General features: G+C 43.4%; 2 protein-coding genes across 5 annotated transcripts; one reads left to right on the top strand and one right to left on the bottom strand.

Annotated features, from left to right (window-relative positions):
- Positions 1-8,025: 8,025 nt before the first annotated feature.
- Positions 8,026-26,566, bottom strand: NFYB (nuclear transcription factor Y subunit beta). Of its 4 annotated transcripts, none has more exons than XM_087765129.1 (7): positions 26,430-26,566; positions 16,661-16,754; positions 16,044-16,174; positions 13,978-14,175; positions 11,886-11,967; positions 8,685-8,764; positions 8,026-8,473 (listed from the first exon to the last, which is right to left on the bottom strand). In XM_087765129.1, exons 2-7 carry the CDS (start codon positions 16,752-16,754, stop codon positions 8,441-8,443), a joined length of 618 nt encoding a protein of 205 aa, XP_087621255.1. In that variant the 5' UTR covers positions 26,430-26,566; the 3' UTR covers positions 8,026-8,440. The 4 variants fall into 4 exon arrangements, with proteins under 4 accessions (XP_087621255.1, XP_087621252.1, XP_087621253.1 ...); XM_087765126.1 differs by having other exon boundaries at positions 26,402-26,530; XM_087765127.1 differs by lacking the exon at positions 26,430-26,566 and adding an exon at positions 22,656-22,766.
- LOC148054673 (uncharacterized) lies at positions 16,793-26,056 on the top strand. The gene is made up of 2 exons (XM_087766010.1): positions 16,793-17,614; positions 24,887-26,056. Exon 2 carries the CDS (start codon positions 25,025-25,027, stop codon positions 26,054-26,056), a length of 1,032 nt encoding a protein of 343 aa, XP_087622136.1. The 5' UTR covers positions 16,793-17,614; positions 24,887-25,024.
- Positions 26,567-26,588: the final 22 nt, after the last annotated feature.

Here is a 26,588-nt window from a genome sequence, read left to right as displayed (position 1 = left end):
GCGTATGTCTGGTTTTTTTTTCAAAGGTGTGCGTGTGCAAACTTCTGCCCTTCTTTAGAAGAGGGGATGATTCAGAGGAGCGAGTGAGTATATTCGTCTTGAGGGGGGAGAGGAAGGGTTTTTAATGATAAGCATTGTAAGAGTGTTACTCTTCCATAAAAAGTATTTCCCAGGTTGTTCCTTGGTTACCTCGGGGGGTTTTTTTTCTTCGTTGAGGTTCCCCCGTTTCCCCTGCGGTTGCTGTGCTCTCGCCATTACTCTGCCCCCTGCCAGGCCTTTGTGCCGTGCGGCTTGCTGGCTGCGGCCTCTGAAACGAAATTTTGAAATGGCTTCCCCTGTCTGTACGCCAGCTGCGTTGCTGCTGTTCAAACCAAGTGGCAAAGAGTTTGGTATTGCTTTGTTACGGTTTGTTAAAAGGATGGGATACGAGCGAGCGCTTACCGTGCTCGGGCGGCTTCTAGTAAGGATACGAATTGTGTGCACGTCCAACTCTGCTCGAAGTGTCACAGTCTTAGGGCAAGTTGCTAAACTTTTATGGCAATTGACTGTGGGGAACTCCTGGGGAAATAAGTAATACGTGTCTGTAGAAGCAGGGGAGCAGAGAGGTGTGAGTGAACCGAAAGGTCTATAGAATTGTTTCTAGACCTCTTTAAGAGACTTCACATAAGAAACTGCTAAAAGCTGTCTGCCTCAAATTGATTCCTTCCTTGTGTTCCTAGCTATTACAATAGCGTAACTGTTATTGCCTTATTTTCAGTTATTTGTGGTCCTTGCATTAGTGGAAAACAAATGGGAAAACCTGAAAAAACAGCGAAGAATCCCCCTCATTGTGCTTTTTTCTTTCTGTTAGTAAGATTCTCAGAGTAGGAGTTATTTTTCTCTTTAAGGCAGACTTGAATTTGCTGTATGAATTTATCTTAAAAACAACTCAGAATTACTTTTTTTTCTTTATAGTGTTAGCTGGTTCCTGGTGTATTTTTATAACATTTTCTAGCAAGCTAAAGGCCAGGGCTTTTATTCTGTGGCTTCCAGTTCTGACACTGAAGCATTTCCAGATTCCTAAGGCAGGGGTGGAGCATTAACTGCTGGCCTTGTGTTAGCAGCTGATGTGTTCCTCCTCCTGTTAGCAGTTGTGAAAAACTTCATTTTGGTGTGGTTTCCATTGATCGGAAGCTAAGTGGAGATCTCTTTTATTAGAATTTCTATAAGTTAGTTGAAAATAGCAGGAGAATCAGCTTAAAATGGATCATCTTGCTCCTTGAATGAGTCTTTAGGACACTGCACCTCCGACGCTTCCTCCAGACAGAGGAAATCCCCACGGCCTGCCGTGGGGCAGGTGGGGGTAGGCTGGGCACGCAGCTAGATCCCAGCATGAATGAACGGTGCCGGGTGTCAGCCAGAGAATTTCCCCTGCTGTGGCCTTACGCCGGCCTGGTTTGGGAAATACCGCTAGGATAGAAACCACGAGCCAAGCCCAGGTGTGTTGCTGGGCCCCGAGGACAAGCGACAGGACAGGGTCTGTGAGGCTGAGTCTTCCAGTCTTCCCCAAACCACGGGGCGGTGGTTGAATCCCCTTAGAAACAGTTTCTGGTCCAAACACCAGCCCCCGGTGGGGGTCTGGGGGGAGCCCCGGCTGCAAACAGCTTGGGTGCCCAGGGCTGTGGGGTTCGGTGCCGGAGACACGGCCCCTTTGCCCCCTCCTCCCTTGCCCACATGTTCCCCAGTCAAGCGCAACAGCCATCGTCTGGCCCCGCCGCTATTGACGGCAGCGGAAATTGCTGCGCGGAGAAAAAGACCGGGTAACAGGAGACTCGTGCCTGGAGACAGCGGGATGCTGACGTGTTTTAGGCACCCAGTTTAATTTGAAATTGTACGAGATGGTAGGAGTTTGCTCTCCTGAGCTCCTCAGCTCAGCAAAGAGGCAGAAGCAGGGGAGCAAAAGAAGGGGAGGGGCGGGGCTGCGTGGGTGGGAGAGGGGGAAGGACGAGGAGGGCTACGATGGGAGGAAGGCCCAAGAGATCTCTGTGAGCTACTGGATCTGTTTGTCTAACTCCATGCACGTGTGCTTAACGTTAGGTTGTGACAATCTGGCATCTAAAATGGACTCCGTAAGCGGCTCCTTGGTCTGTTCCCAAAATCCTCCAAAAGCCTAAGTACTTCACATAGTTTGTTGAACTTACAGCCCTGCCAATAACAAAAACCAAAACCAAAACCCAACCCACCAAATTGGGGCTGGGTTTGGTTTGCTGTCATTGTTTTATTGAGGAGGTTCTTGCCTCTCGCAAGCATCTGCTTTTAATATATGACATAATTGCTAAGTCGGTACAGCAGCTCCTTAAAATGAAACTTAAGGCTCAGATATGGTATCTTCAAAGAGAAAAAGAGACGAAGCATTTCAGTGTATCCCAAATGGTAAGTAGTGTTCAGAGAGTTGTTTCTATAGCTGATGAAATTATAAAACAGTTATCCACACATGGAAGTTATCAATATACAATTATTTCCAAGTGATTCTTAAAAGAGGCACACTGGGTATGTGCCATCTTAGGAGGTTCAAAGCCACCGGTTCCTTGGTTTTGTTTGCATCGTCGGCTTTTTGTTTGCATTCTCTCATTTAAACGGTTTTTGCCTTTTAGGATAACCGTCTCTCTCTTATAGGCAGTGCTCATAATTCTCCTTTAACAAAAAGCTATTAGGTACAAGTAGCAGCTCGTAACTTTGAGCAGCATTAAGAAGTACCCCAATTTTTTCTTTTTAGTAGCAGCTTTGTAATTATTTCTTCATTGGACTTCGCCTGAGCAGGGAGGAGACTTTTATGTGTTGACTTTCTATACTGTGCTCTGGAAGGAAAATGTTCGGAGCCTGGGAGCAACTCTCCGAGTCTTGGAAAAAAAGACTTGAAATTTCAATCTAACAGTTTGAGGTTTACATTACATGTAAACTTACATTACAGCATAAATGTTTAAGTATAAATGCAGACTATTTGTGTAGTTACTCTTCAAAGATCAGTTACTGAGATCCATTTCTTGTATTTGTGCTGCTGTTAGAAGGTTAGGAAGATGAAGTTGCTGTAGAAAGGTGCTGCTGAGCCATCTGAAGCAACGTGGGAGCTGTCAAGCCAGACAACGCGTAAGTGCCAGTTATTGTCAATATTTCTTTTTCTGGTGAGTACAGAACTTGATCTCGCTGCATCCACTCAAGACGAACTTTGGACGGGTTTCAGCTGCTTGGCTTGTAAAACATGGCTCTGGCTGCTGGTTTTGAATAGAGGAGGAGCGGACCCATCCTCTGACGGAGCACTCCCCAGGCCCCGCAGCCTCTGCGTTCCCATCCCAAAGTGACGGAGCCTGTTTCCCCGTTGCAGAAATGCTTTCCAGCTGGCTAGAGGTGAGATTTCGATCCTTTCCTTTCTCCCCCAGTGCCTGGCTTTTCCTGCCGGCTGGCTCCAGGCAGCTTCCTGCTCGCCCCGTCACTTCTCCGGTGTGTTACGTTACACGGGGAGCTCGGGCACCTGGGCGGGTTTGGATTTCATGGCCAAGGAGTTGGATGCTGCAGAAACAAACCTGTGCGTCCTGGAGCTGGGGGGGAAGATACTCTCGTTATCGCAGTCATGTCATCTCAGACAGATTCCCTGCCCTTATTTACTGAATTATTTCGTTGAATTTAAAAAAGAGTCTTCTCTAATTTTGCCTCTCTTGTTTCTGTCATGCTAAAGACGCACCTGAAGCAAATACAGCTAAGAAATTAGTTTTCTGCTGTAGTTGTCACTGGGCAAGCTATGACCAGTGGCTAGGTCTGTGCCCCACCCTCAGTTTGGGGAGAGCTGCGTACTGAGGCAGGGCAGGGAACCGCTTTGAGTTGGAAACAACTCTTTTTCGTTCTTTTATTGGGCACAGAGAAGATGCACAGTGACCACAGTTTAGGAGCAGCAGGAAAGTGCTTTAGTCACTGTCAGCCCAAGGGCAGGGGAGGAGTCAGGCTGCGCCCAGTGGTTTCTGGAGAAAAGCAGTCTGCGCCTCTAACAGACAGGATCACAAACCTGGGCTGATTCCGACCAGGAATAAATTGCTGCTAAAACTTTGTTTGCAACGCGCTGCCGTTGATGTGCCTTCTAGGGGTGAGCACTGAGCCTCGTATCACTGTCGTTTGTTAGCCAGAAACCAAACCCTTTCTGAAGGCAGCTCTGTCCTAAAAGTCAGCTGCCGACTCTGATGCTCTGTGGGCTGGGCCAGATTAAATACTTGGCACGCACAGATGAGATTAGCAGCCTGAAGGATGCTCCTCTGCCCAGCAGATTTACACCCTCAATAGTTTTCTTTCATACAAAAGCGAATCGGGTGCCGTTGCTCCTGATGAACGGATCTCCTGGCCCAGTGTGCTGCACTAAGATACTCCAGGAAACAACCCTGGCAATTTGCCTGGAAGATTTCCTAAACCAGCGTAGCCAACACCCTCGGAGCTGCTGTGCACCGCCTCGCATCTCTCACCGCCCCCACAGCCATACTGGGAGGCTGCAGTGGTGCAGCTGGCACCAAGTTGTTGGAAACTATCGTGCATAGGAGCAAACTGCCCTCACTCCCAAGAGCATTTGGCCGTGGATGTCCGCGCAGGGTCAGAGGTGACACTGCAGTCCATTATCATGCCAATTTCACAAATCAATAGGTAAACAGATCGATATTCGGTTGCTTCAGCATATTTTTCAGCCTTTTAAAGGGTGGGAGCGTGAATGATTATGCCAGAACAACATCTCTTATTTTCAAAGAGGAGAAATTGGTCTGTGTTTTCAATGAGGTACGTGTATTAACCTGTACCGCAGCCAAAAGGCATCTGTCCACCACTGCTCTTTTCACCAAACCAATCTGAAAGGAGAATACAAGAGTAACCATTGTCCATGTTATCAATATTTAACTTCTTCCTATAGGACTGCTTGGGCCCCATATAAAATATAGTTTCCCTGTGGCATTATTCACTTAGAATCTACACACAGGTTTGGTTTTTTTTTTCCCCTCTGTAAGCATAAGAAAATTAACTTCAAATTTAAGTGAAAAATTTCCTTTCTTCTACTTTATTCAGTACAAATCAAAACTGAAAACAGCCTAGACTGCACCATTTGGGAATGCAGTGACTTAAAAGCAAGATGTCTTATCACTGTAATTATAACTGAAGCAGAGAGTCTATGTGACTTAACTAGAACATTAATCAAATTCAGAGTTCTTCAAAATGAAGAGTTTTATAACTAAGCAAGGCTGTTGCCAGCTCTTATCATGACTGCTGGGGAAAATACTAGCCCTTGCCTCTCTGCTGTCTTGCTTTGATATTGAGGAACCTCCTGTGCGTGTGCAGTTTCCCACACGCTTCCCCTCCTGCCGAAGGCAAGAGAGAAATCACCTATATATATGCTTACAACATGTTAAAGAGCATCATCTTGAAACTCTGCAATAGGGACCATCTACTAATCTGACGTGATTCACAGTGTATCCAGGGTGCAGTTCAAGGAAGACTGCTATTTCAAGTATAGCCCACCTAATTTGGATTGATTTTTAGCTACAAGCAGATAAGCATGGGTCAGTAGATATTTAGGATGCATCGCCTCATGCCAAGACTCCCTCTGTGTTCTGGCTACACCCCCCAGCCACATATTTTAGTGTTCAGTAGAGACCAGAACAGAGGAATAAATAAAATAGTAAAGATGTATACATACATCAGCAAGACTGGTAAAGGCAGAGCCTCTGCTCCCATTAAGCCTGTAATGAAAATGGGATGTAGCAGAACGCTATCTAAATTAGCTTTTCTCATAACTGCATTTTGACTAGAGATAACAGTATTTCTGTGCTTTTAAAGACACCACAAGCACTCTAGAAAGAAAGATCAGAAGGATCAGGTCAGACAAAAATTCATTAAAAAAAACACTAATGTAGTAAAATTTGCTTGTGTCATGGAAAGACACCTAAAAAAAAAGTCACTGTGCTTGCAAAAAGATCTTTGAACACCACCTCTATTTCAAGAAGCCTTTCTCCAAGTTTTAGCATAGGCTGCCACAGCTGCCTCAAGCTCAATTTGGGGTTACGTTAGTTCAAACAAGACATTCAGAGGACCACAGACAGCAGTTTTGTAGAAGCAGATGGGATACAGCAGCAATGGTCGCTCTTAGTTTGGGTCTAAGCTACTTTTACACTTTGAGTACTTACAAACAGAAAGGTGAGAACACGTATCAGTTTGTTTAACAAAAATAAAGACTCCGCAGTGGTTGTGCTACTACTGATATAAATTAGGCACGCGTTTCCTCAGACCACGTTTGTTTTACCAGCACTACAGTACCCTGCAAACTTTATTAGGTGAATGGTTTCAGAGAGAGATGAAACAAAGCATTGCACTATTACTTCTACCTGTGTATTTTCGGGAAGTGAATGAGCAAGCTGGTTTGCAGTTTTGTCCCTGGACCTCAGGGAGTGAGGGGGAGAAGAAAGAAGAAGAAAAACAAAGCAGCATCAGCTCCTTGGCTCACATGATAGTGAGTAAACCACAAACTCCAACCACTTTAACCTAAACTCACAGAAGAGACAGCAGACTGAAAAATGTAGCTGGTTTCAAGCAAATGTGACGGATGACCTCAGCCCCTTTTCTGCACATCCAACTGCCAAACCTCTCCTAGCTTCTCCTTAGCTGAGATCACAGCTTTTTCCATTGCAAATCTGGGAACATCAAGAACAGGGTATGATGGCCTGAAATAAACAGAATACAAACAGAAGGGGCTCGTGTAGAGATTGTGTTATTCATTTGTACATTTAATGAAAAACTCCATTTGTTCAGCAAGAGCTGCTGAAGATTGACAGACTGCCACAAAACCCAGAACATCTGCCCAGATTGCCACAAAATACACTGGATCGCCTCCGGAGGCTCTGCCAGCATGATGCTAATTTGTAAGAAACACTGTTCAAACCTGCACATACATAAAATTTTTGTTTAGCAAAGAACTGGCTATTTCAGGCTTCTGGGATGTCTTAGTTTAAACTATTTTCCCAATATTAAATTGTTACTTAAAAAAAAAAAAAAAGAAGAAAAAGAGAAAAAGACAAAACCAGCAAGAAATTATATGGCAACAGGTTCAAGGTGTGGTTTGCTTAAATTAATGACAGCTATGTGGAAAGATAATTATTATATTACATTTCAGTCCACTGCAAACAGTAAAAATATCAAAGGTCCCAAAATTCAGTCTGAGTAAGATACATTGCTAAACCCACCACCCCTATCCTAACGGGCTAAGACATTGCATCTAACAAAATTACCCACCCAATTATTAAAGAAACAGCAATGCTACTAAGAACAGCTCACTAAATATACAGAACTACATTATCTAGGTAGAGTTTATTGCAAAACCAGGAAAGAGAGAGCAAACTAGAAGTCTGTCTTCCATTTCAGATTTGTATCACTTGTTCCAAGTTTCAATCACTCACACACACACACACGCGCGCGCACAGCCTGTACACAGAAAGTCGCTAACACATTTGAGTTCCCACAGTCTCACAAGAAACCTTAAAACATTTCAGTAAAAAGTTAAAATGAGATCCTTTACCACAAGGACTATAAAATCCACCCCCCACTACCCTTGAATGTCTAAGTTTTGGATTCTAAAAACCATACATAAAAAGGAAGAATTATTCCAGTAGCACAAAGACTACCTTAAATATCTCAAAGTAAGTCTAAGGAGAATTAATGCAACTGAAAAAAAAAAAAAAAAAAGAAATGAAGACCTGCATCACACACAGGCAGTGTTTTCATCAACACTAAGCTCTAAGCCTCTAAATGCAGTAGAGCATTGGTTGTTTTTGATTAACTTTTTAATTCTGAAGTTACATAAAAAACAGTTGTAGCAATTCTTTTGAGCTTCTAGTCTCATGAGGAAAAAGTCCCTTTCAAAATTTCAATAAATATGCTGGCATGTAAAGTTAGTTGAGGCTGTCATGCAAGACAAGTTATATAACCAAGACCAACTCAATCTTTATAATAAAGGCAACTTGCATTCAAAAATGAACTTTACCCTTACAATTTTATTCAAAGGGTAAACATGAATTAACCCAGCTGTTTACCTGAATTACAAAAGTAACATGATTCAATATGAAAATAAGAAACTGTCTACAAATCTCTGACAGTAATAAATTGCAATATACAATGCATACAGGAGTTATACAGAGCAACAAACTCTTGTACAAAACAAAAATACTTTAATACCTTTAAAATCCAATTTTTTTTTTTTTTTTTAAAATCATCATGAAAAAGATTTGAGTCAGAACTCACACCTCAATTAGTCAAGCTTCAGGTAGCTACATTACAGCTATTTAATATACAAAGAGATAAGTCTCTTCACCAGTCATTAAAACTGCCTCTTCGTTAGAGTTGCACAGCTTTTCCGTCTTGTGTTCCCAGATACAAAGTTTTCTTCAAATCATGAGAACTGAATTTGTTGAACACCAGAGATCTAGAGAAAGAAAACACAAGCTTACATTCAAAGGCATCTTTTCTGAAACTGCATTGCAGCTAGCAGCCTTGAATTGTCACAGTGTTGGAATGTCATGACAACCACCACCAAAGGACTAAATAAAATTAGTTCCCATCTTTCAGAACAGGGCAGCTGAATTAGCATTTGAATTTTAGCAGCAGAAGGGAGAGTAGGGGACGGGATACAGTACCTGTTGATATGATGTTGTGTAGACCATAACATTCTGCTGTTGGCCGTCTGTAGTTATTAAGCCTGCTGGCAACTGGTTAGCTGAAAGAAAGAGCATGTTAAGAAAGTTAGATGGGAACTGCAGGATACACAGAGCCGCGTTTGATGTGCCTGTCACCATTAAATAACCTTTAATTGGGGGCCACTCCAGGAATATGGAACCATCCCTCACCTGACAGCTACCATCCTACACTGCATATAGACACGCTTGTTACTGTTACAAGTAAAGAAGTTTATTCCCATTAAGAAGAAACACTGAAACAAAATTCAACTTAATTTTGCATCAGGTAATCTAAAAGTAAGACTCCACCCTGTTCTTCCCCTGTGCATATATGAAGCAGAACATACACAGCTGTACGCTGGCAAATGGAGTTTGCCATCCTGATCGCTGAAAAAGCAATCTCCGGCATTCAATATCCCAAGAAACCTGGAGATTTCAGTTTGGTTTGTTTAGACATAAGGTTAGCATTTGAGCATACAGATGTGTGAGGAACTCAAATCATTGCGCTTCTTTATAAAACAGGATCCATCAGGGACTCCGTAATGTGGAAGCCCCATGGAAGGCAGCAGAGACGAACAAGAGACAGGCAATGACAAAAAAAAAAAAAAAAAAAAAAAAGGGACTGCCAGAGCCTGACATTACAGTGGTTGACTTCAGCATGCCTTCAGGGTACGCACAAGAGCTCTGAATTTCATAGAGGAGAGACCAGGCCAATGAACGGAGTAAAAAGTACTTCTGAGATTTAGAGAGAAAACGCAGGGAGTGATGCTCTAAGAGAAACCTTCACAATAACACGTACGTTGAGCTCTGTGACATTCAGAGCAGGCATGTTACAACCGCTCCTTGGAAGCAAAGCAGCAAAACTCTTAAGTTGTAAGTTAAGTCACTGTAGCATAACATTCTCTGATAGGAGATAAACAATGGGGCTTTCTTCTTTCTGAATTATGGCTGTTACTATCTATAAATAAGGTGTATAATCCATAAAAAAAAAAAAAAATCTGAAAACACACTATAATCCTAACAGCTTTCATTTGAAAGCTGATACTTGGGGTTTTTTTAACTGGGTCTTTAGTTGGGCCTTTTTTTCCCTACCTTCATTGTACTAGTTTTCAAATACTTAAGTTGCGAGTTATGAGATGCATTAAGATCACACTGAGAAGTGGCTCTGGCAGGTCCAAAATTTTATGGCCCTTTGATGCCCGTGCTCCACATCCAACACAGTTTAATGCCAAGCCTCTGACCCAGCCCTGGTATTAGGCTAAGGCAAAGAGCTAAGCATTATGCTACAGTAGCACAGCTATTACTGCTACTCCTGCAGTGAGACGATTGTTGTGAACAGATCTCTAGCTGCCCCTATGGAGAGAAATACCTGCAGCACTTGACATGATCAGTTATTTTACAGAACATTTTTTTTTTCTTCTTCTACTACTGCAACATCTGCTTTACATCCTGCCAAGACTTAATATTCGCTTCCGAAGTTGCTCTTTTCAAATGGTAGCAAATTAAGGCTTATTTCATAGAGCATATTGAGGCTCCCAGGCCTGAGATATTTAAACAAGCGACTAGTAGCAGATCTTCACCCTTCTGCCATTTAACAGGGACCATATCGGATTTGGGAAGGGGACAGTGGATCCACAGATGTAAGGGGATTCCTTTTTTCTGGTTTCCATTTTCTGGTGGGCATTGCACTCAGGCTAAGCAGAGCACGAGCGTCCAGAGCATAAACTTTTTGTGAATTTGCCTCTTTGCCCAAACAAAATAAGATATGGGACACAGACACAATCAGAAGTTTCCAACTATATATTCTCCCTCAACTCTTGAGCTGCACTTTAAATGCTTGAAGTGCAAATCAGAATATATACAAAATAAAGCTTTTAGAACAATTTCTATATATTGATTTGACAAGCTTCCAAGCTGGACAGACTCCCAACAGCTGCAATCCAGAAGTCATCAGCAACACACCCAAGATAAGTTGGGCCTACAGTTGTGCTAGTGTCTTACTACTTCTGAACCAAAGCTATTACATATGAGTGAGTATGGATAAGACTATTTGCATTCCCTAATCTTTAATTATAAAATTAAAATAGTCATATTAAAAAAAAAAATAAAGCTTTCTGTAAGTCCCCTACAATATTTAGGTTTAGATTCTTAATTTCCAGCCAGTTTTATGAGCTTATCTTCCAGGCTAGTAGAGACCCAAAGAGTCTGTACTGTTTTATGCAGCCAAAGTCATCATACAGGGAGCAAAGTGTGTGTCACACCCTGAATAGGTCATTTCAGTCCTCAGGCTTTGAATTTTTGCTAGTTCAGTAATTTACCAGTGATTTTAAACAGAAGGTTTATCAGATACTTGAAAAACTAAATCTCATCAGTAGATATGACTAGAGCTGCGCCTCCTAGTTCTTCTTGTATCAGCTTCAAGATCACCATCCCGTAACATTTAAAAGCCAAGGTGAAGACTACATGCAAGAATCCAGCATCAACAAAACCAACACGAAGTCCCAACAAGTGTCAGGCTTTAATTTACAGTATAAGGAAGAAAAACTACAGTGAATGCGTATGATGCTCCTTGCCCTACACATTTGAGTTGCCAGTCTGTGCATTCTTTTGAATCTAAGGAATACTAAGTGTTTTAGAATTATATGAAGATTATGTTCTTCTCTGGCTCATTTCTCAAAGACAAGCTCCTCAAGTCATCAAGTGGAGTTTATTTTACTTTTTCCCCAACACTCTTGCAAGTAGAACGAATGTGGCCTAAATATGTAGCTACTGGGGACAGGGGGGGGGGGGGGGGGGGGAGAAAAAAAGAAAAAAAAAGTTTGCACGTTTCATTACAATCTGTGTTTAAGTGTAGAGAAAAAATACTGGCACTAATAATGTATGCATTTAAAAATCTTCCACAGTTGACATTAGCTATTATGAGAGTGCCACCATTTATCACTATATTACTTCATTCTGACCATAAATTCTACTGACTGGGAGGAGTTTATCTGAGCACAGGTTATCCTCCAGACATCTTAAATGAAAATCTCAATGGATCACAGGTGTAACATGTGGCCAGTCCAGGATGTATTCCTCAAGTAAGAATTCTGATGTCTAAAGGAAGTGCTGTTTTTAGAAAACCCACAGTAATAATACAATAAATTAAAAAGTATTACTTACTAAATGCTTCCTCTGTTAGCTCCTCACTTAGACCATCTCCAGTTGTAACTGTTCCCCCAATTCCCTTTTCTCCTTTCATTGCCTGGAGAGGTGGGGCGAAAAAAGAAAAAAAAAGAAAAAAGAAAAAGAAATGTATTAGAGTACAGTTGGCTTGAGATTGTTTCAAACCCCAAGAGCTCTAGCCAAGGTTTGGAACTTGCAGAAGAGTCACTGATTTCAAACTGCAGCTGCTGCACAAACACCTGTAAAACTATTGGATTTAAGAATGCGCACAGTACAAGACTATATGAAGGGTGTTTTTCATTGTAGCCATACTCCTCAGAAACAAAGACTCTGCAAACTAGGATTGTGTAGTTCTAAGAAAGGCTTTCACCTTCTGCAGAAAATCAAAGATCTGCAGTAATCCAGAAGGAGCAGTTAAGAGCATTTACAAGAAATCACAGAATCTGAGAACTACTGAGAATGTGCAACATTTGCTTACCAACCACAAGCAAGTGGCATCATCATACAACTAAGAGTTGACATTTAAAACCAAGATATTGGATTTCTTTCCCCACGTCAAGGACTGCAGCCAGAAAGGATATCAGCACAGAAAGCCAAGGCTCCCAGTCATCTGCATGCAGTTTTACAACTATGAAGTTTGATGCTCTATGCTATTACATAAGAACATCTAAGAAAATAATATGGGTATAAAAAGTATTCTCTGCAACTGTGTGATGCAGACTAAATACTAAGCTACAAAACAGAAATATTTCACTATACACAGTACCCTGAAGACAGAACTAGCTGGAATGAAGGTTTAAAACTGATGAGCAAAACCATCCAATCCATCCATCCAATTAAAACCCAATCCCACTACTCTGCTACCACAGCATATGTATGTGCAAAAATGGTCACTTCAGAATGAAAGTAGCATAGATGCACTTCAGACTTCTCCAGAAGTACTGAAACTAGTTAGGCACTACTTGCATTCTTAATTAAAGCACACAGAGCACTTTGACAGCACATGCAACTGCTGCACGGAACTGGAAAAAGATAGCACACAGCACTACTTCAATTTTTAGATTACACCTCCCGTTACTCAGTTATCACAGCAAATGACCTTCTGGGAAGGGGAAGCTTCAAGTGCTATCAGCAAATTAAATATCACTAGCGAGTCTGACCCCATTAATTAAAAAACTTAGGTTTACAGAACAAAGAAAGTCTTAAGAGCATCTCTATCTACAGCACTGCCAATTTAGACATACCTGCTTCACTTTTTTTTTTTCCCCCAGATCATTTTAACCCTGAACAACTTCTTCATTCAGGACTACGAGGAAGAGAGGTCACTGGATAAAAATACCTTTGTTTTGTTAAATCTGGTATTCTGACGTAAAAACACCAAAGTAAAGAAGGAAGCAAGCATAATTCTCTTTGGTCGTCAGACAGGAAGCAGGGGAATGGGGGACGAGAACAAAAAACCCAAGCAGAAGCAACTTCTTTTGAAAAAGTTTGTTTTTTTTTTTTTCCTTGCAGCAATTTAAAAAGTCACTTTCTGCTAGAGAAGGGATAAATTAAACTGCTTGGATCACATACCTAGCACGTACTATGTATCAAAAGCAAACTGAGGGACAGGCTAAAAAACAGATTTAAAAAAGAAAAATTCGAAGCTAGCCTTCCATGTGAATCATTATTCCAACATGAGAAAACCAACTTTTTCTTTTGCAGATCTGAAGCCCAGACAAACAATAGGCATTAGGCTAGCTCCTCAGAGGATGCAGTCTAGTACAGTTTTATTGATTGAACTCAAAGATCGAATTAAGTATTCTTAATAGGCACCTTTAAAGAACAGAGTGATTTACTACCAGCAATCCATTAGAGAATTTATTCAGTTGAAAGCTTTAACTACTTTGAATCAGCAAGTCTAATCAAAATGCTTACTTACTCCTTTTTCTCTTGATATCCTCTGGAATGCTTTTAAACATTACATTAGTCCCTGACAACAGCTGTGAGATACTGTGCAAGTTAGCCAGTATACAATTACAATGACAGGGAGCTAAGGATAAACACAACCAGGTTAAGTAAGCGAGGAAACACTGAAGTATACACCAACCTCTCTGAACTTTTGGAGGTATAACTTCAAAGGTTCAACATAGCTATCAAACCCCAAGGTGGACATGGCAAAGAGAATATCCTCTCCATTTATGGTCTTTCTTTTCTCTTGGTGACACCTCTCACTTGCTTCTGACGTTATAAAGCTGATGAATTCACTTACACACTCTTGCACACATTCCTTTGCATCCTTAGCAATCTAGTAAGGAAAAAGTATAATAAAATGATTAATAAAGACGCAAGAAGATTAAAAAACAAAAAACAAAAGAATACACGAGATAATAAAGGCAACATCCCAAAACCTGATAATACCCACTTAGGCAACACCCGTACGTGAGGGAACCACTGGATGTCATCACTGCTCTATGTAAGCACAGCTGCAACATGATTTTAACGCAAGTTTTACTATTTCAAGCAACACAGCGAACTGCCGGGATCTCCTGAAGTCATAACTATGTTCTGTACAAGCTTTTACATATAGATGCATCTCAGTATTGCTTACTTTGCTTACCTACGCCTTCTCTTTAAACTCGTTCATTACAATGTCGTAGCCCGCTTCCATCTTCCTTTTAATAGGCCCAGCAGTTCCAACTCCACTGCAGTGCATTCGCACAGATTCGGCAAGGACAAGTATTTTTATCCTGACCGGATTCAGGGACTAGAATATATGCCTAGTAGCAAGCCTCTCTAATGCTTTATTATTCTGGAATAAATTTCCCAAATGAGAATTCAAATGAACAAATATATGCCCCTGGCAAGAATGCAATAAGCAAATTTGATTATGGTTTTCAGCTGGACAAAAGTAATTTACCTGACTTAAAATAACAGTAAGCATTACTCATGATTATTTGGGAAGCTGACAGGAACCAACTGAAAGATTATAATAATTAAGATTCTTATGCTTTACATGAGAAGAACCTATTTGTATTAGAAAAAAAAAAAATGAAGCCGTAACTGTATGTAGAATCTTCACTAGTTCCTCTGGTATTTTCAGACACATAGGGCAAGATTTTCAGAAGTACTCATCAGCCAGCAGCTTCCCCTGCAGTTTTTCACAAAAACCTCCCTGATTTTTCAAGATAGCTTGACATCCCATATGCTGAATTCTTCAGAAAAATCTCATCTTGATCACTAAAAATTTATGACAATATGGACTAGTGAAGAGATTTTCGCAGCAAAGATATAAATGTAACACCCAGATCTCCAGAAAGCCTTGAACACTATGAAAGTACAAGCAGATGCAAGTAAATTATGTCTTGCTTCTATTTAGAGTGATCTCAAAAAAGAAAAAAAAAAAAATCAGCTTTAGCTAGAGGAAATGTTACTGGGGCAGGAATTGTAGTGGAATACAATAGAGAAACAACAAGTAATAGGAGCCCTGCAAAAGTTTAAGATAAACAGGTAGAACGGTCAAATGCTTATACAATCACCAGCTCCACAGAATTCATTAAAAAGTCTATTCTGAGACGTAAGAAATAAAATAAGTCTTTCAATATCTGGCCTTATCTGCTACATGGTATAAAGCAGACTTCTTTGGTCATTTTGGCATTTGGACATGTAAAGATTCGTGAAATGGAGGACTAACCAGGATGAGGAATGGATTTTTATTTAATTCAAAATGGTTCACTTATTCCAAATTTTATACACCTCAATAAAAGCAGATTAAATTTCATAAGAGAGAATCACATAGAAAAATATTCTTACTGATATGGGATTGTCACCAAGTCTGACCCGTTATGACAATTTCAGAGAACACATCTTAGAAAAAGAAAGCTCTTGAAAGCCCTATGAAGAGCACTGCTGTGGATACTCTAATTACAGCAGTTGCTAAAAGCTTTCAGAAACCTAAGAAAAATGGACTTGGTCTCAACCACCTCCTGCCCAGGTTTTTTTCCTTTTTTTTTTTTTTGTTTGTTTGTTTGTCTGTTTGCTTTGGTTTTTTTTAGAAGGCTTTTCTCCAATAAACCAGGATCATTTGGAAAAATGTATTGTTCTACCAGCTCAGGTTCACTCAGAGGAAGGAATAAAACTCATTAATATGCTTTCGTTACCAGACAAGGGTATTACCTTTCCTGTTTGGGGTATGGCATTTTTCATTATCCTTGCCACATTTGCAATTGGAAGATATATGTCTTGTTCTCTAAAACTCTCTTTTGAGCCATTTGTATCTTCGTGATCATTCATGCTGTCCTCTGTGTCTAATGAAATAAAGAAAAGTTAACAGAAATTGTATTTGATAGACAGCAGGCAATAATTAAGTTTAAAATCTTACACTGAAGGATGAAGAACTTTTGAAAGCCCAGTGTATTAACATTGTAGAAATAATTAAATAGATGTAACACCAGGGTACCTTTATGGGTGTTCAATATCTTCTTTATATTATGCACAGAGGTGTATGCGGCTGCTGAACACCAAGCATTCTTAATGTCATGTTAAAATACAAATTGTTTCCTAGAACATGATTTTTTTTGCCATCACCCCAAAAGACTCAGTGTCAACATTGAAAAATCCAACCCCCACCTTCAGACCGATGAAAAAATGCTTTATACAGTGAGGCATTATGAATACAAACAATTGCAAATTCTTAGCTTGAGAGAAGATAGCAGAGAATTATACAAGAACTGGAAGGAAACAGATATACATATACACACAGAAATAGTAGTACTTTCTGTAACATTTCTTACCATCGTGAGGCTGTATCACATAGTGACTGCCACCAATGTAATCTCCAGAAATTCCTAACTGAGAAGCATCCGTTGTGGAGCTATCACCATCCATCTGTAACGAGAAGAAGGAAACCTTTCAGGTGCGTTTGTTATACCGTTAAGTGCAGCTTCTGCTGAAACCCAGCACTTTAATCAACTTAGAACTATGAGACCAATTTATACAAAGTACAAGTATTTTGTCATTTGAGAGCAGCATCCCCTCTCTCGTTACTGAGCTTTACTGACAGAGGAAACGGTAAAAATGTTTTGTGAAGCTTTGCCAAAAAATCCGCTGGAGGCACAGGCCGCGCACAGAAACGTTTGGTTCGTGCAGCACAGAGATAGCAACCTTGTGTCATTCCCATGACGGTCTGACCAGAACAGGTCAAGGCATCTGTTTCTCTGAACAACCCTCAAAACCCAACACCAGCCCGCTGCTCACTGAACACTTTACCTACAATCATTACACACAGCGCACCCTCCACTCACCATTACCCTCCACCCAAACAGCTTTTGTCAAGCCCACTGACCAACTTCTCCTAGCCGGACCTCAGGACCGACCCTGCATCCTCATCCTCCCTGAGGCACCAGTCACTCCCGGGTGCCTTCTGAGTCGTGTTTTCCTTTGCTTTCCCTGGTCCTGCCCCGCCTCGCTCCTCTGGGCATCCTTCAGTGCTCCTCTCACAATGTTCCTGTGCGGTGCCCAACAAGAAGTCTTCTCCTTGGGGCTTTAGAGGCAGGGTGACAGTTTAATAGGTAATTTGAATGCCAGGAGAAAGAGAGAAGCCAAAAGAGCCAGCACTTCCCTCCCTGGCTAGGGACCTTTGTCCCGGGAGGCACTGACCATGTTTCAGCTGGAGGAGCCTGGGAGAAGCCTGCCTTTCCCCTTCCAACGGGGGCAAAACTACTGAGATCAGCAGCGGCCATTTGCTGGTAAGTCTCAACGTTTGCTAGAAAATCTACTTTGTGAATGAGTAAATAGGTCTCACTGCGCTGCTCGCAACAGAGGCTGTGGCTCAGAGACTCCTCGGCAGCCTGCTGCCTCACCACTCGGAGACATCGCACGTATTGCCCTTCCTCGCACGGCAGAGGTGAAGGAGGTGAAGATGCCTCCTACGATCCTTGGAAGTTCGCACCTCTTTAGCGAGGACTTGCCACAACAGCAACCCAACACATCACTGCCTTCTGCGCCCACGTTTTGCCTCCGTATACAACACGCAGATATAAATGCATTCTTGCAATAGCAAATGCTCCAGCCCGTGTAACCTGTTACCATATTACATTTTGCCTTCTTACAGGAATAACAAATTTCCTTAAACACTATCACCAGGTGCTCAGCAGAAAGCTCAGGTCTATATAGAATCATGGTAGACAACAGTTTCACTTTCAAAGGGTCTATTTTAGCAGCGCCAAACCTAAGTTTGCATGTAAGTCTCCAGCTTTTAAAAACTTTTGGACAATCTTGACTTTTTTCCAGTTGCAGGTGTCTTGAAAATTAGTCTATCAAAAATAAACTTTCACAGAACATTTAGCTCCCACGCTTCTAAAACGTCATCATCGTCTCATCGCCCCCCACCCCTCCCCCCCCATAAAGTTGTATTTTTGCAGTCACGTGCTTTAATAAAGCTTCTTTTGCAGAGACGAAACAATGCAAAAATGAGGGAGGGAGAAGGGGTTCCCAGCACATGCAAACTCTTTCAACACTGGTGCACAAATCCAAAGATTTTTTTAAACACATTTAGATGCACAGAACCAGATTCGCCTTTGCCCCAAATTGTTTTGGCTACGTTTAACATCAAACAGCTCTGTTAGCATCTGCTTATTTACCCGTTTGCTAGAAAATTGGCTCTTCCCTTCCCGATCTACACTTCATGCAGCTCCTTCTCTGGACCAGCACTTCCCATCCTTCCCGCTTCCCAGCCCAGCTGCCTCGGACCCAAGCAGCCAGCCTTCCTGACGAGATACACAGCCCCGCAGGAGGCAGAACCCGGCTGGATTCGCTCCCTGACCTACACCAGCTGCACAGGCAGCCAGGTGTCTTTGGAAAACAACCTCTGCCCCAAAGGGTCGCGTGGTCATTGCCGGTGAGACCGTGCAGCTCACTTCTTTCCAGAACCATTAGCCTGAAGAGGGAGAGGGAGGGAGAAGCGATCTTGTGCTATTTTTATGCCTACCCAGAAATACGAGCAATTTAACCTCTCTAATCTGCACTTTGCCTGTGGCCACAGGGCTGGGTTTTGCTTTCAAACCTTCAGGCAACATCCGGTGCTACGCTTGCCCACAGACGCACACATAACCTGAGCGCTGCTCACATTCAAGGCAATACTACAAACAGCTGGATGCAGCCTTAGGAGCTGTTCAAGAGGGAAAAAAAAAAAAAAAACAAACAACAAAAAAACACAAAACACCAAACCTCTTCCACCTCTTCTTCATCGTACAGAACATTACACACACACACTGCTTTTTTTAAAGCACTTCTGGTCCCTTTTGATGGGCTTTTGTAAAGCAGTTTCACTTCTTACACAGCAGCTCTGCCCAAAGGAAGGGTAGCGTTTGAAGCATTAGCCTTCCACGTGCCAACTTTCACGTAAATTAGCTTTGCCTGCATTTTGCAGACTCTTTGTTGGGAGATTTAACTTTGCTTTTCAATTTTCCAAAGGGTCTGCAGTTTGCTTACTCAGCTCGCTGTAATGACAATGCAAGGATATCACAATCCTGCATGTCAAGTCACCAAAACTGACATCACCCATCACTAAGAGTCGTGTCTCTCTTTTCCTTCTGCAATTTGAAGCAATTAACGTTCTGCAGTCTAGTAAATCCCAAAAGCTACCTTCAAAATTAAATAAGGATTTTCTGGCAGTCTTGTTCCCAGTTTTGGCTCTCTGATCCCTACTAAAATTTAACTCAGAATTGGGGTCTCCACAAACTTCAAGCGTTAAGTTTACTTGGCCTCAGCAGTATTTTAAATGCCTTGATGTTTCTTCCCCTCTCCTTTTTCAGTCTTCTGTGAAACATATCTTCTAAAACGTTTCCTTCTTTCAAGATTGCAATAGTCTTCAAATTTCTGCAGTGATGTTGTAATTCACTTGTTTCTGCTCACCCATCCTGCAGGCTACCCCATCTGAATCTTTATTGCCAAGACCAAGCAATATTACTTAAGAAACCATCTTGCTCTCCTTAGCCCAGCTCACCTTCAAAAGACAATTCCTGCTTGAACCAATTTTAAACCCCTGCGGCATCTGTAGACAGTTTTGGCCATATTGGACTAATGCATCCTCCAGATACTATCCTTGCTTTTATTCTTTTCCGTGTGCACACTTCCATAGCTACTTACAGTATGTATTATTTCACAATTGGTGGGAATTTGAGTGGAAGCTTATCAACATTATGAATCTAAAATAGCGATTAGCAAAATTGACAGGAAAAGGCTTGCAAAAGGCAGATCTGTCTCAGATAAAGAAAACAAGCACTGACAGCTTAGCATCAACTGAAATTACTTCTGTGGGTGTTACTTTCAGAGAGATTTTTAGCTGCCAGGACAACCTTAGGACAGGGGATTATGGACAGCGTAACACCCTTCTGCGTAGCATTTAGCATAACCAGGTCCTAATCCAGGATCACAAGATAATTCAGGTTGGAAGGAGCCGCAGGAGGTTTCTAGTCCAACCCCTGCCCAAAGCAAGGTCAGCTCTGAGCTCAGAGCAGGTTGCTCAGGACTTTACACAGCCATGTCTTGAAGACCTCCATGGACGGAGCCTGCCCAGCCACCCTGCTTGGCTAGCCTTCTGGTGAGAAAAGGAGAGGCTTCTCTACACACTACTTCGATCCAAGTAAGGTTGATGGAAGAATCTCAATCAGATTTAATTTTGTCATTTAATTCAAATCTAGATCTAGGCATCTGAGCATAGCAACTGTAATTAATATACCATCTAGTCATTCTACCAGTATTTCTTTGAGCCTGATGGATGACACAAACATGACCCTGCTGAAAAGTGTGGCCACTGCTATCCTAGTCATCTCATAATGAACACAGTTACACATTCAAGTATTACGGTTTTAATTTCAGATGTTCAAAACTCAAGTCAATCACCACATATCTGATTGTCAGCTCAGCACAAGGTCTGTAATACATACAACACAGCACAACACTCAGAAAATGAGAAAACACTGCTCTCGATACACTGTTGCTGATTAATCCCCCCTTTAAACAAACAAAAAAAACCCAAACAAAAACCATAAACAGAAAACAAAACAAACTTTCAGCGCCCCTGAAGTTACTCTAAAAAGGCAGCAGCCCAACCGTAGCATAGAAACAACACCCTGCCCACAGTAACTGCAGTCGCGGGGAGACTGAAAGGACAACAGGTCTTACGCTGGCACGTTTAGTAGGAAGAGCTACTTCTTTGGATGGAAGTAGATGCTAAATTTCATGAACAGTCAGAATCCTGGAAGATTTAATCCTAAAAGGCCCAGACGGGCAAAAACTCTCCTCTCAGATTTTGCTTTAGCCCCTGGAGCCGTTACAACTTTCTTTAAAGAAAAGTACCTATTTGCAGATTATACATCCCATTTGCATGGCAGTTTTAGCATGCAGATGTTGCAATGGCTCTTAATATACAAGGCTCCTACAGCTGTGCGGCTACCAAATTGCATGAGGGAGGAGGGCTTCCAACACATTGGTCTAGTACACATACTGCACACATCTGCAAGAAGCACTTACTGCATGTTGTACACTACCCTTAGCCTTTAGCGCTAAGAAAACACTAAAGCTCCTCCATGCATACACATATTGACTGAACCAACACGAAGAGCTAAGCATATCAGAAGCAACAACAGGTCAGTCTCTAAAGTGACCATGCCACCATCTGATTTTTATCAACGAGGGAGAGAAACCAAGTAAGTGGCAGACACTCAACCCAAATATTCAGTGATACACTGCAAAAAGCATCTGAATACAGAGCAGCAGCGCAAAGTTTTCTGGTGGTGGTTTTCTGTTTGTTTGGGTTTTTGTTTTTGGGGGGTTTGGGGTTTTTTTTGTTGGTTTTTTGGTTTTTTTTTAAAACTCTAATGAAAATGAGTATTACTAGGAAGATACAAATTAATGGATACAGGGAATTTAACCCGAGAAATACGTTCAAAGGGAAACAGTTCAGATCAATGGCATCAAAGAAAATCCAATGATAAGCTGCAACTGAATGAACATAGACTGACATCTGGTATAAAATTTTCTGGGGGATGCTTAAAAAAAATGCTTCTGCCAGCTGCCCACAACTCAGACTGTTCCTACAATACATCTATACTGCAGTAATAAAACCTCAGTATCTGAAAGTAAATCTTGCATCCTGTTTAATCTTAAGAGCTCTCTTTAGAGAGCAGTATCAGTGGCTCAGCTAAATGGTAACTAAAGAAGAATACAAGCCCAGACCAGTTAGCACTGAGGAAAGGATGGGTCTAAAACTTAGATCAGTATAAAAGGAAAAAATAGAATCAAAGAAACAAGGTTTTGTCTTCAGAATGGGGAACTTATCTGGCAATTATTTGCAAAACTGGTCTCTTGAGGGGAAACCAAAGGCCTCTTGTGATTTAAATGCTTCAGATGGTACTTATCCACCCTGTCTCCCAACATCACTACCCTACAAGAGGGACAGCAGAATATGATGTGCAATGAACTGAAGCACTTGGTACACTTTCCATGCAGTTGTCCCTGCCACAGAAGCAGGACAGAAATGATAATTAAAGCTGTAGGTAGTAACTGCATCAGTTATCATAGATTAATTTTCCACCACACCTTATCACAAGAGATGTAAAGCAGTACATAACGGCAGAGACAACAAAGTTTTATTTGAGCTTTCTGCACGCTCACTTGCTGCTCCTAAACAGAAATACAGAAAAGATTTTAAATTGAAAATACAATTTTCATTTCCTTTTATTTTTCAATGATTTCTGAAAACCTAATTTCCCACTGAGTTCTCACCTGGGAGCAAAGCAGTGTCTCCTGCAGCAAGAAACACTGACTGGTACATGCATTCTTGGGACGTCATTCCAGCAGATCCACAAAAACGTAAAGTTAAAACCTCTTAGCACGTGCCTAGAACACAAACAGATGCTGCACTCTCTTTCCACCTCAGGCTCCTCTAATCTCTCACATTCAGTATTTTCCCCCACAGCAGAATAACATTAGGAGAAGCAGACTGATGCTGAGAGGACCTGACAGCATCACTAAGGCTCGTTAGCATCTAGGCTGTACCAGGCTCCTTCCCCTGAACCACAGGAAGGAAACCTTTCCCTTATGAAATTCAAAGAGGGACTTTACACCCTTCCACCTTCCCCCTCCACATACCAATATTATCAACTTTATGGCGCGTCTTACGAGTCACCGGCCACGACTCCCCTCCGCATGGATCCAGCTGTGCTGGAGCACGCGGTGGCTCCTTACTAGGCTGGCTAACCATTCACAAGCACGGTTAGCTGCGTATACATGGGTGGACTAGCAGTGCATACATTTTTACACCAAGTAGGAGTGGATCAGTGATACGAAGCAAGCAGGAGAAACTGAGTTTCCATGCTGTTTCTTTTTTAGCAGTAAATGAGAGAAGCTGGAGGGGAAAAAAACAAGAGGAACGGAGGCAGTTTTGTTGCTTTTGCAGAAGCTGGAAGAAGGCAGCAGTGCTGAACAGACTGCACCAGCACCTCCTTCCCCCTGCAACACTGACTGAAAGCCCCATATTACCTTTCCATATTAAGTTTTTTATGCTTTTCTAGCATTTTTTGTGAAGAACTAAGCTTATCTGTTTATTAAGGCACCAATCCATAAATCCTGCCCTTCTCTTTTATGTTTGATAACATTTCTAAGTTGGTTACGTTCTTCATTCGCTGCAGTAGTACGTTAAGTGTGCCAAGAAGCTTATTCCTCTCAAGCAATAGGGCAAGTAAGAGATTTACAAAGCTAGTTCAGGACAGGCCAGTATTTTCAGTCAAAATTATCAAATTTGCTGACACTTCCTTTTATTCTACTGATGTTACTTGCACATGTTGTTTAGTATGCATAGAGAGAGTCATGTTTTGCACTTTTTACAAGCATCTTGCACTAAAATATCAGTTTCCAAATACCGTAGTACTATTCTTCTAAAGTACTGTTGCAAAACTCGGTACTGAAAAGTCAAGTTTCTTTCTAAGCAAGATTTTCAAAGTAAAGTGACATTAGAGATTTGCATTTGAAAGCACTGAAGGAAAAGCCTTGCAAGCCTTTTTAAAATGTTGACAAAACAAGAGACCCGACTTCAAAAGTTAGTGTTTCACGTTTCATATCTTCACAGTACCTTGAACAATCTTTTTCGTTCAATTTCTGTACACTGCCTCCCTTCATGTAATTATTACCACAAATAAGAGGTTATCTATTAAACCTTGAACTGCTGTAATTGTCAAAGTCTAAAGAGTAATATCCAGTATTCTTGACTTCTTTCACATATAATTTCATAGCTGTAAACGCTAGCAGCCAAGACCATATATAATCACCCGCTCAATGCAGAGCACAAGCAACTCACAGACCTCATAAATAATGATTCAGATTAAACCATCTTGGGTCTCCCAGAGAATTACAGATGGATCCTCCCTGAACGTTATAATTGTCATGCCATAGGCCACATAAGCAACGGAAAAAAAAAAAAAAGTAATCACTAAGCTTATTGTTTAGGAACTCTATGCTAATGATTATGCACAAACATCATCTCTCCGTTCCTGAAAGCCAATTAAAGCCAGACTATGAATAACATCCACAGCAGCTCCTTCCATTTTGCTTTTCGCTACTATTTTGCCTGAGCTTCTTTGGAGAAAGCTGCAATTTTTTTTTTTAATTGACAATAACTTCCATCTATCAGCAAGATAGGCAAAGATAAGAGAGCCCATTCAAGGGCTGAAATCCGGATTTCTACGTCCCTCACTGCCTAGTAATGTTCAGGTCATTGTTATCAATTATTTTGCCCTCCCAAAAGCAATCCAAGCACACTAGGTAGCTTTTACATGGTAGTTCTTTGCAGAACAAAATCTTTTTGGTTAAGCCTCAAAGAAATTGGTAAAGCTAGAAGTTGACTGATTTTCTATTGCCGAAGTATTGTGGCGGAACCAGGAAGGTTTCTTTAACCAGCATACCTTAATAGTTGCAGGAACATTACTAGAACACATGATTTTTTTTTTATTATTTTCCAGTATGACTGCCTGTGAATAACCTACACAGAACTCTTCAGGATCACCAACTACCTAATTTCTGGATGGCGCAGTGGCTGGCACCCACAGGTATGCCCAAGAACACGTGCCGAACACACAACAGTTGTGTAGCCATTGAGAATGGCAGAGTCCCGTCTCTCTCCCACCTGCCGCGTGTGCGCTGGGATAAGCCGTGGAGGCTGCTCGGCCGTGCCAGCGGATCGAGCTCGCTTCCCGATTTCGTGCCCGTCAATGATGCAACGGCAGCCAGCGAGAGGCACGAGGGGGAAACCTTCCTACTCACAGAGACAGCCTCAAAGTCCTCCTTACACCTCTCTCACCTGTGTTCGACAGATACCTCACCCATCGCCATTCCTCATTTTCAAATTGAGCAAAACAACGCGTCCTCAGTTATTTAGCAACTTTATTGTTCATCACCTTGGCTGCGATTTCCACGCCGATGGCGGCGGCCTCCCGTACCCGTGGGGAGGCGAGGCCGCACACCCGTACCTGCCGCCGGCCGGGAGCTTTGGGCCGGCGCCCACCCGCAGACCCCTGCCCGTTGCTCCCTCCCCGAAGCGCCGTGCCCGGCCGGGGCTGCCCGCACGGGTGCTCTGTCCGCATCCCGGGGCCTCGCCCTGCGCTCCTTATCCCCGCAAAACACCGCTAGACCTTCCAGGAAATTTCGGTCTCAAAAACAACGGCAGCGGCGGCGCCCGGGAGGCCGGGCCGCCCTCGCCCCGCTGCCCGGCTCCCGGCCGTGGGCGTGGTGGGGGCCCGCCAGCAGCGCGGCGGGGCCCCGGCCCCTCGCTCCCGCGGCGATGGGAGGGGGCTCGGCGGGCTGCGGCGCTGGCAAAAACAAAAGAGAGCGGAGCCCCCGCCGCCCGCGCACGGCGAGCACGGCCGCCACAAAGCCGCCCCCCGCCCGCCCGCCATGCCGCCGCCGCCGGGAAGAGGGGCCCGGGGGCAGACCGAGGGCGGCCGGCGGGGAAATCGCCGCTGAGAGGTGGCGGCGGCCGGCAGGAGGCCGTGCGCCCCGCCGCGACCTCAGCGGGCGGTCAAGGGTGCCGGGCGCCCCGCCTGCCCGCGCACCGGCGGCCGCGGCCCGGCGGCGGGGCAACCGCGCTCCCGTCTCCGCCTCCTACCCCCCCCCCCCCCCCCCACGCCGCCTAGGCCACAAAATGGAGCCGGAGCTGGGGGGGCACCTCCTCGCACCCAGCCCCGCGGAGAGAGGGGGACGGCGGCGGGGGCAGCCGCCCCGCCACCCCTGCCAAGACCCCCCGCCGCCGCCTCCTCCTCGCCCGCGCTGCCGCCGCCTCCCCGCCCGCCCGCCCGCTCCGCTTCCCCGGCCGCGCGGCCCCCGCGCCTCCGGTCGCACAAAGAGACGAGCGGCCGGCGGCGGGGCCCGGGGGCTGCCGCCCCCCACTTCCTGGTCCCCGCGGCGGCGGCGCGGCGGCAGCGCCGGGGCCCGGGGAGGGAGACGGACATTTCATTCGAGCCTGCAGTGGAACCGGTTACCAATCATTGGCCGGAGCCAGGCACAAACCTCCAGTGCGGCCCTGGTTGGCTCCCTCCGCAAATCGGCTGTTTGGTTGGACAGAAAATGGCTGCGAAGGAACCAGTCCCAGCGCGGAGCCCCGCTTCCCGCAGCCGGGCTGCCCTCCCTCCGCGCCGCCTCCCCGCCACGCGCGCCGGCTCTTCCTCT

The sequence above is a fragment of the Nipponia nippon genome, unplaced genomic scaffold (genome assembly GCF_047370975.1).
Source record: "Nipponia nippon isolate SJK-2023a ecotype South Korea unplaced genomic scaffold, ASM4737097v1 scaffold_3, whole genome shotgun sequence".
Taxonomy (NCBI): Eukaryota; Metazoa; Chordata; class Aves; order Pelecaniformes; family Threskiornithidae; genus Nipponia; species Nipponia nippon.
Note: the sequence above shows the minus strand (reverse complement) of the source record. Positions and strands in the feature narration are given on the sequence as shown.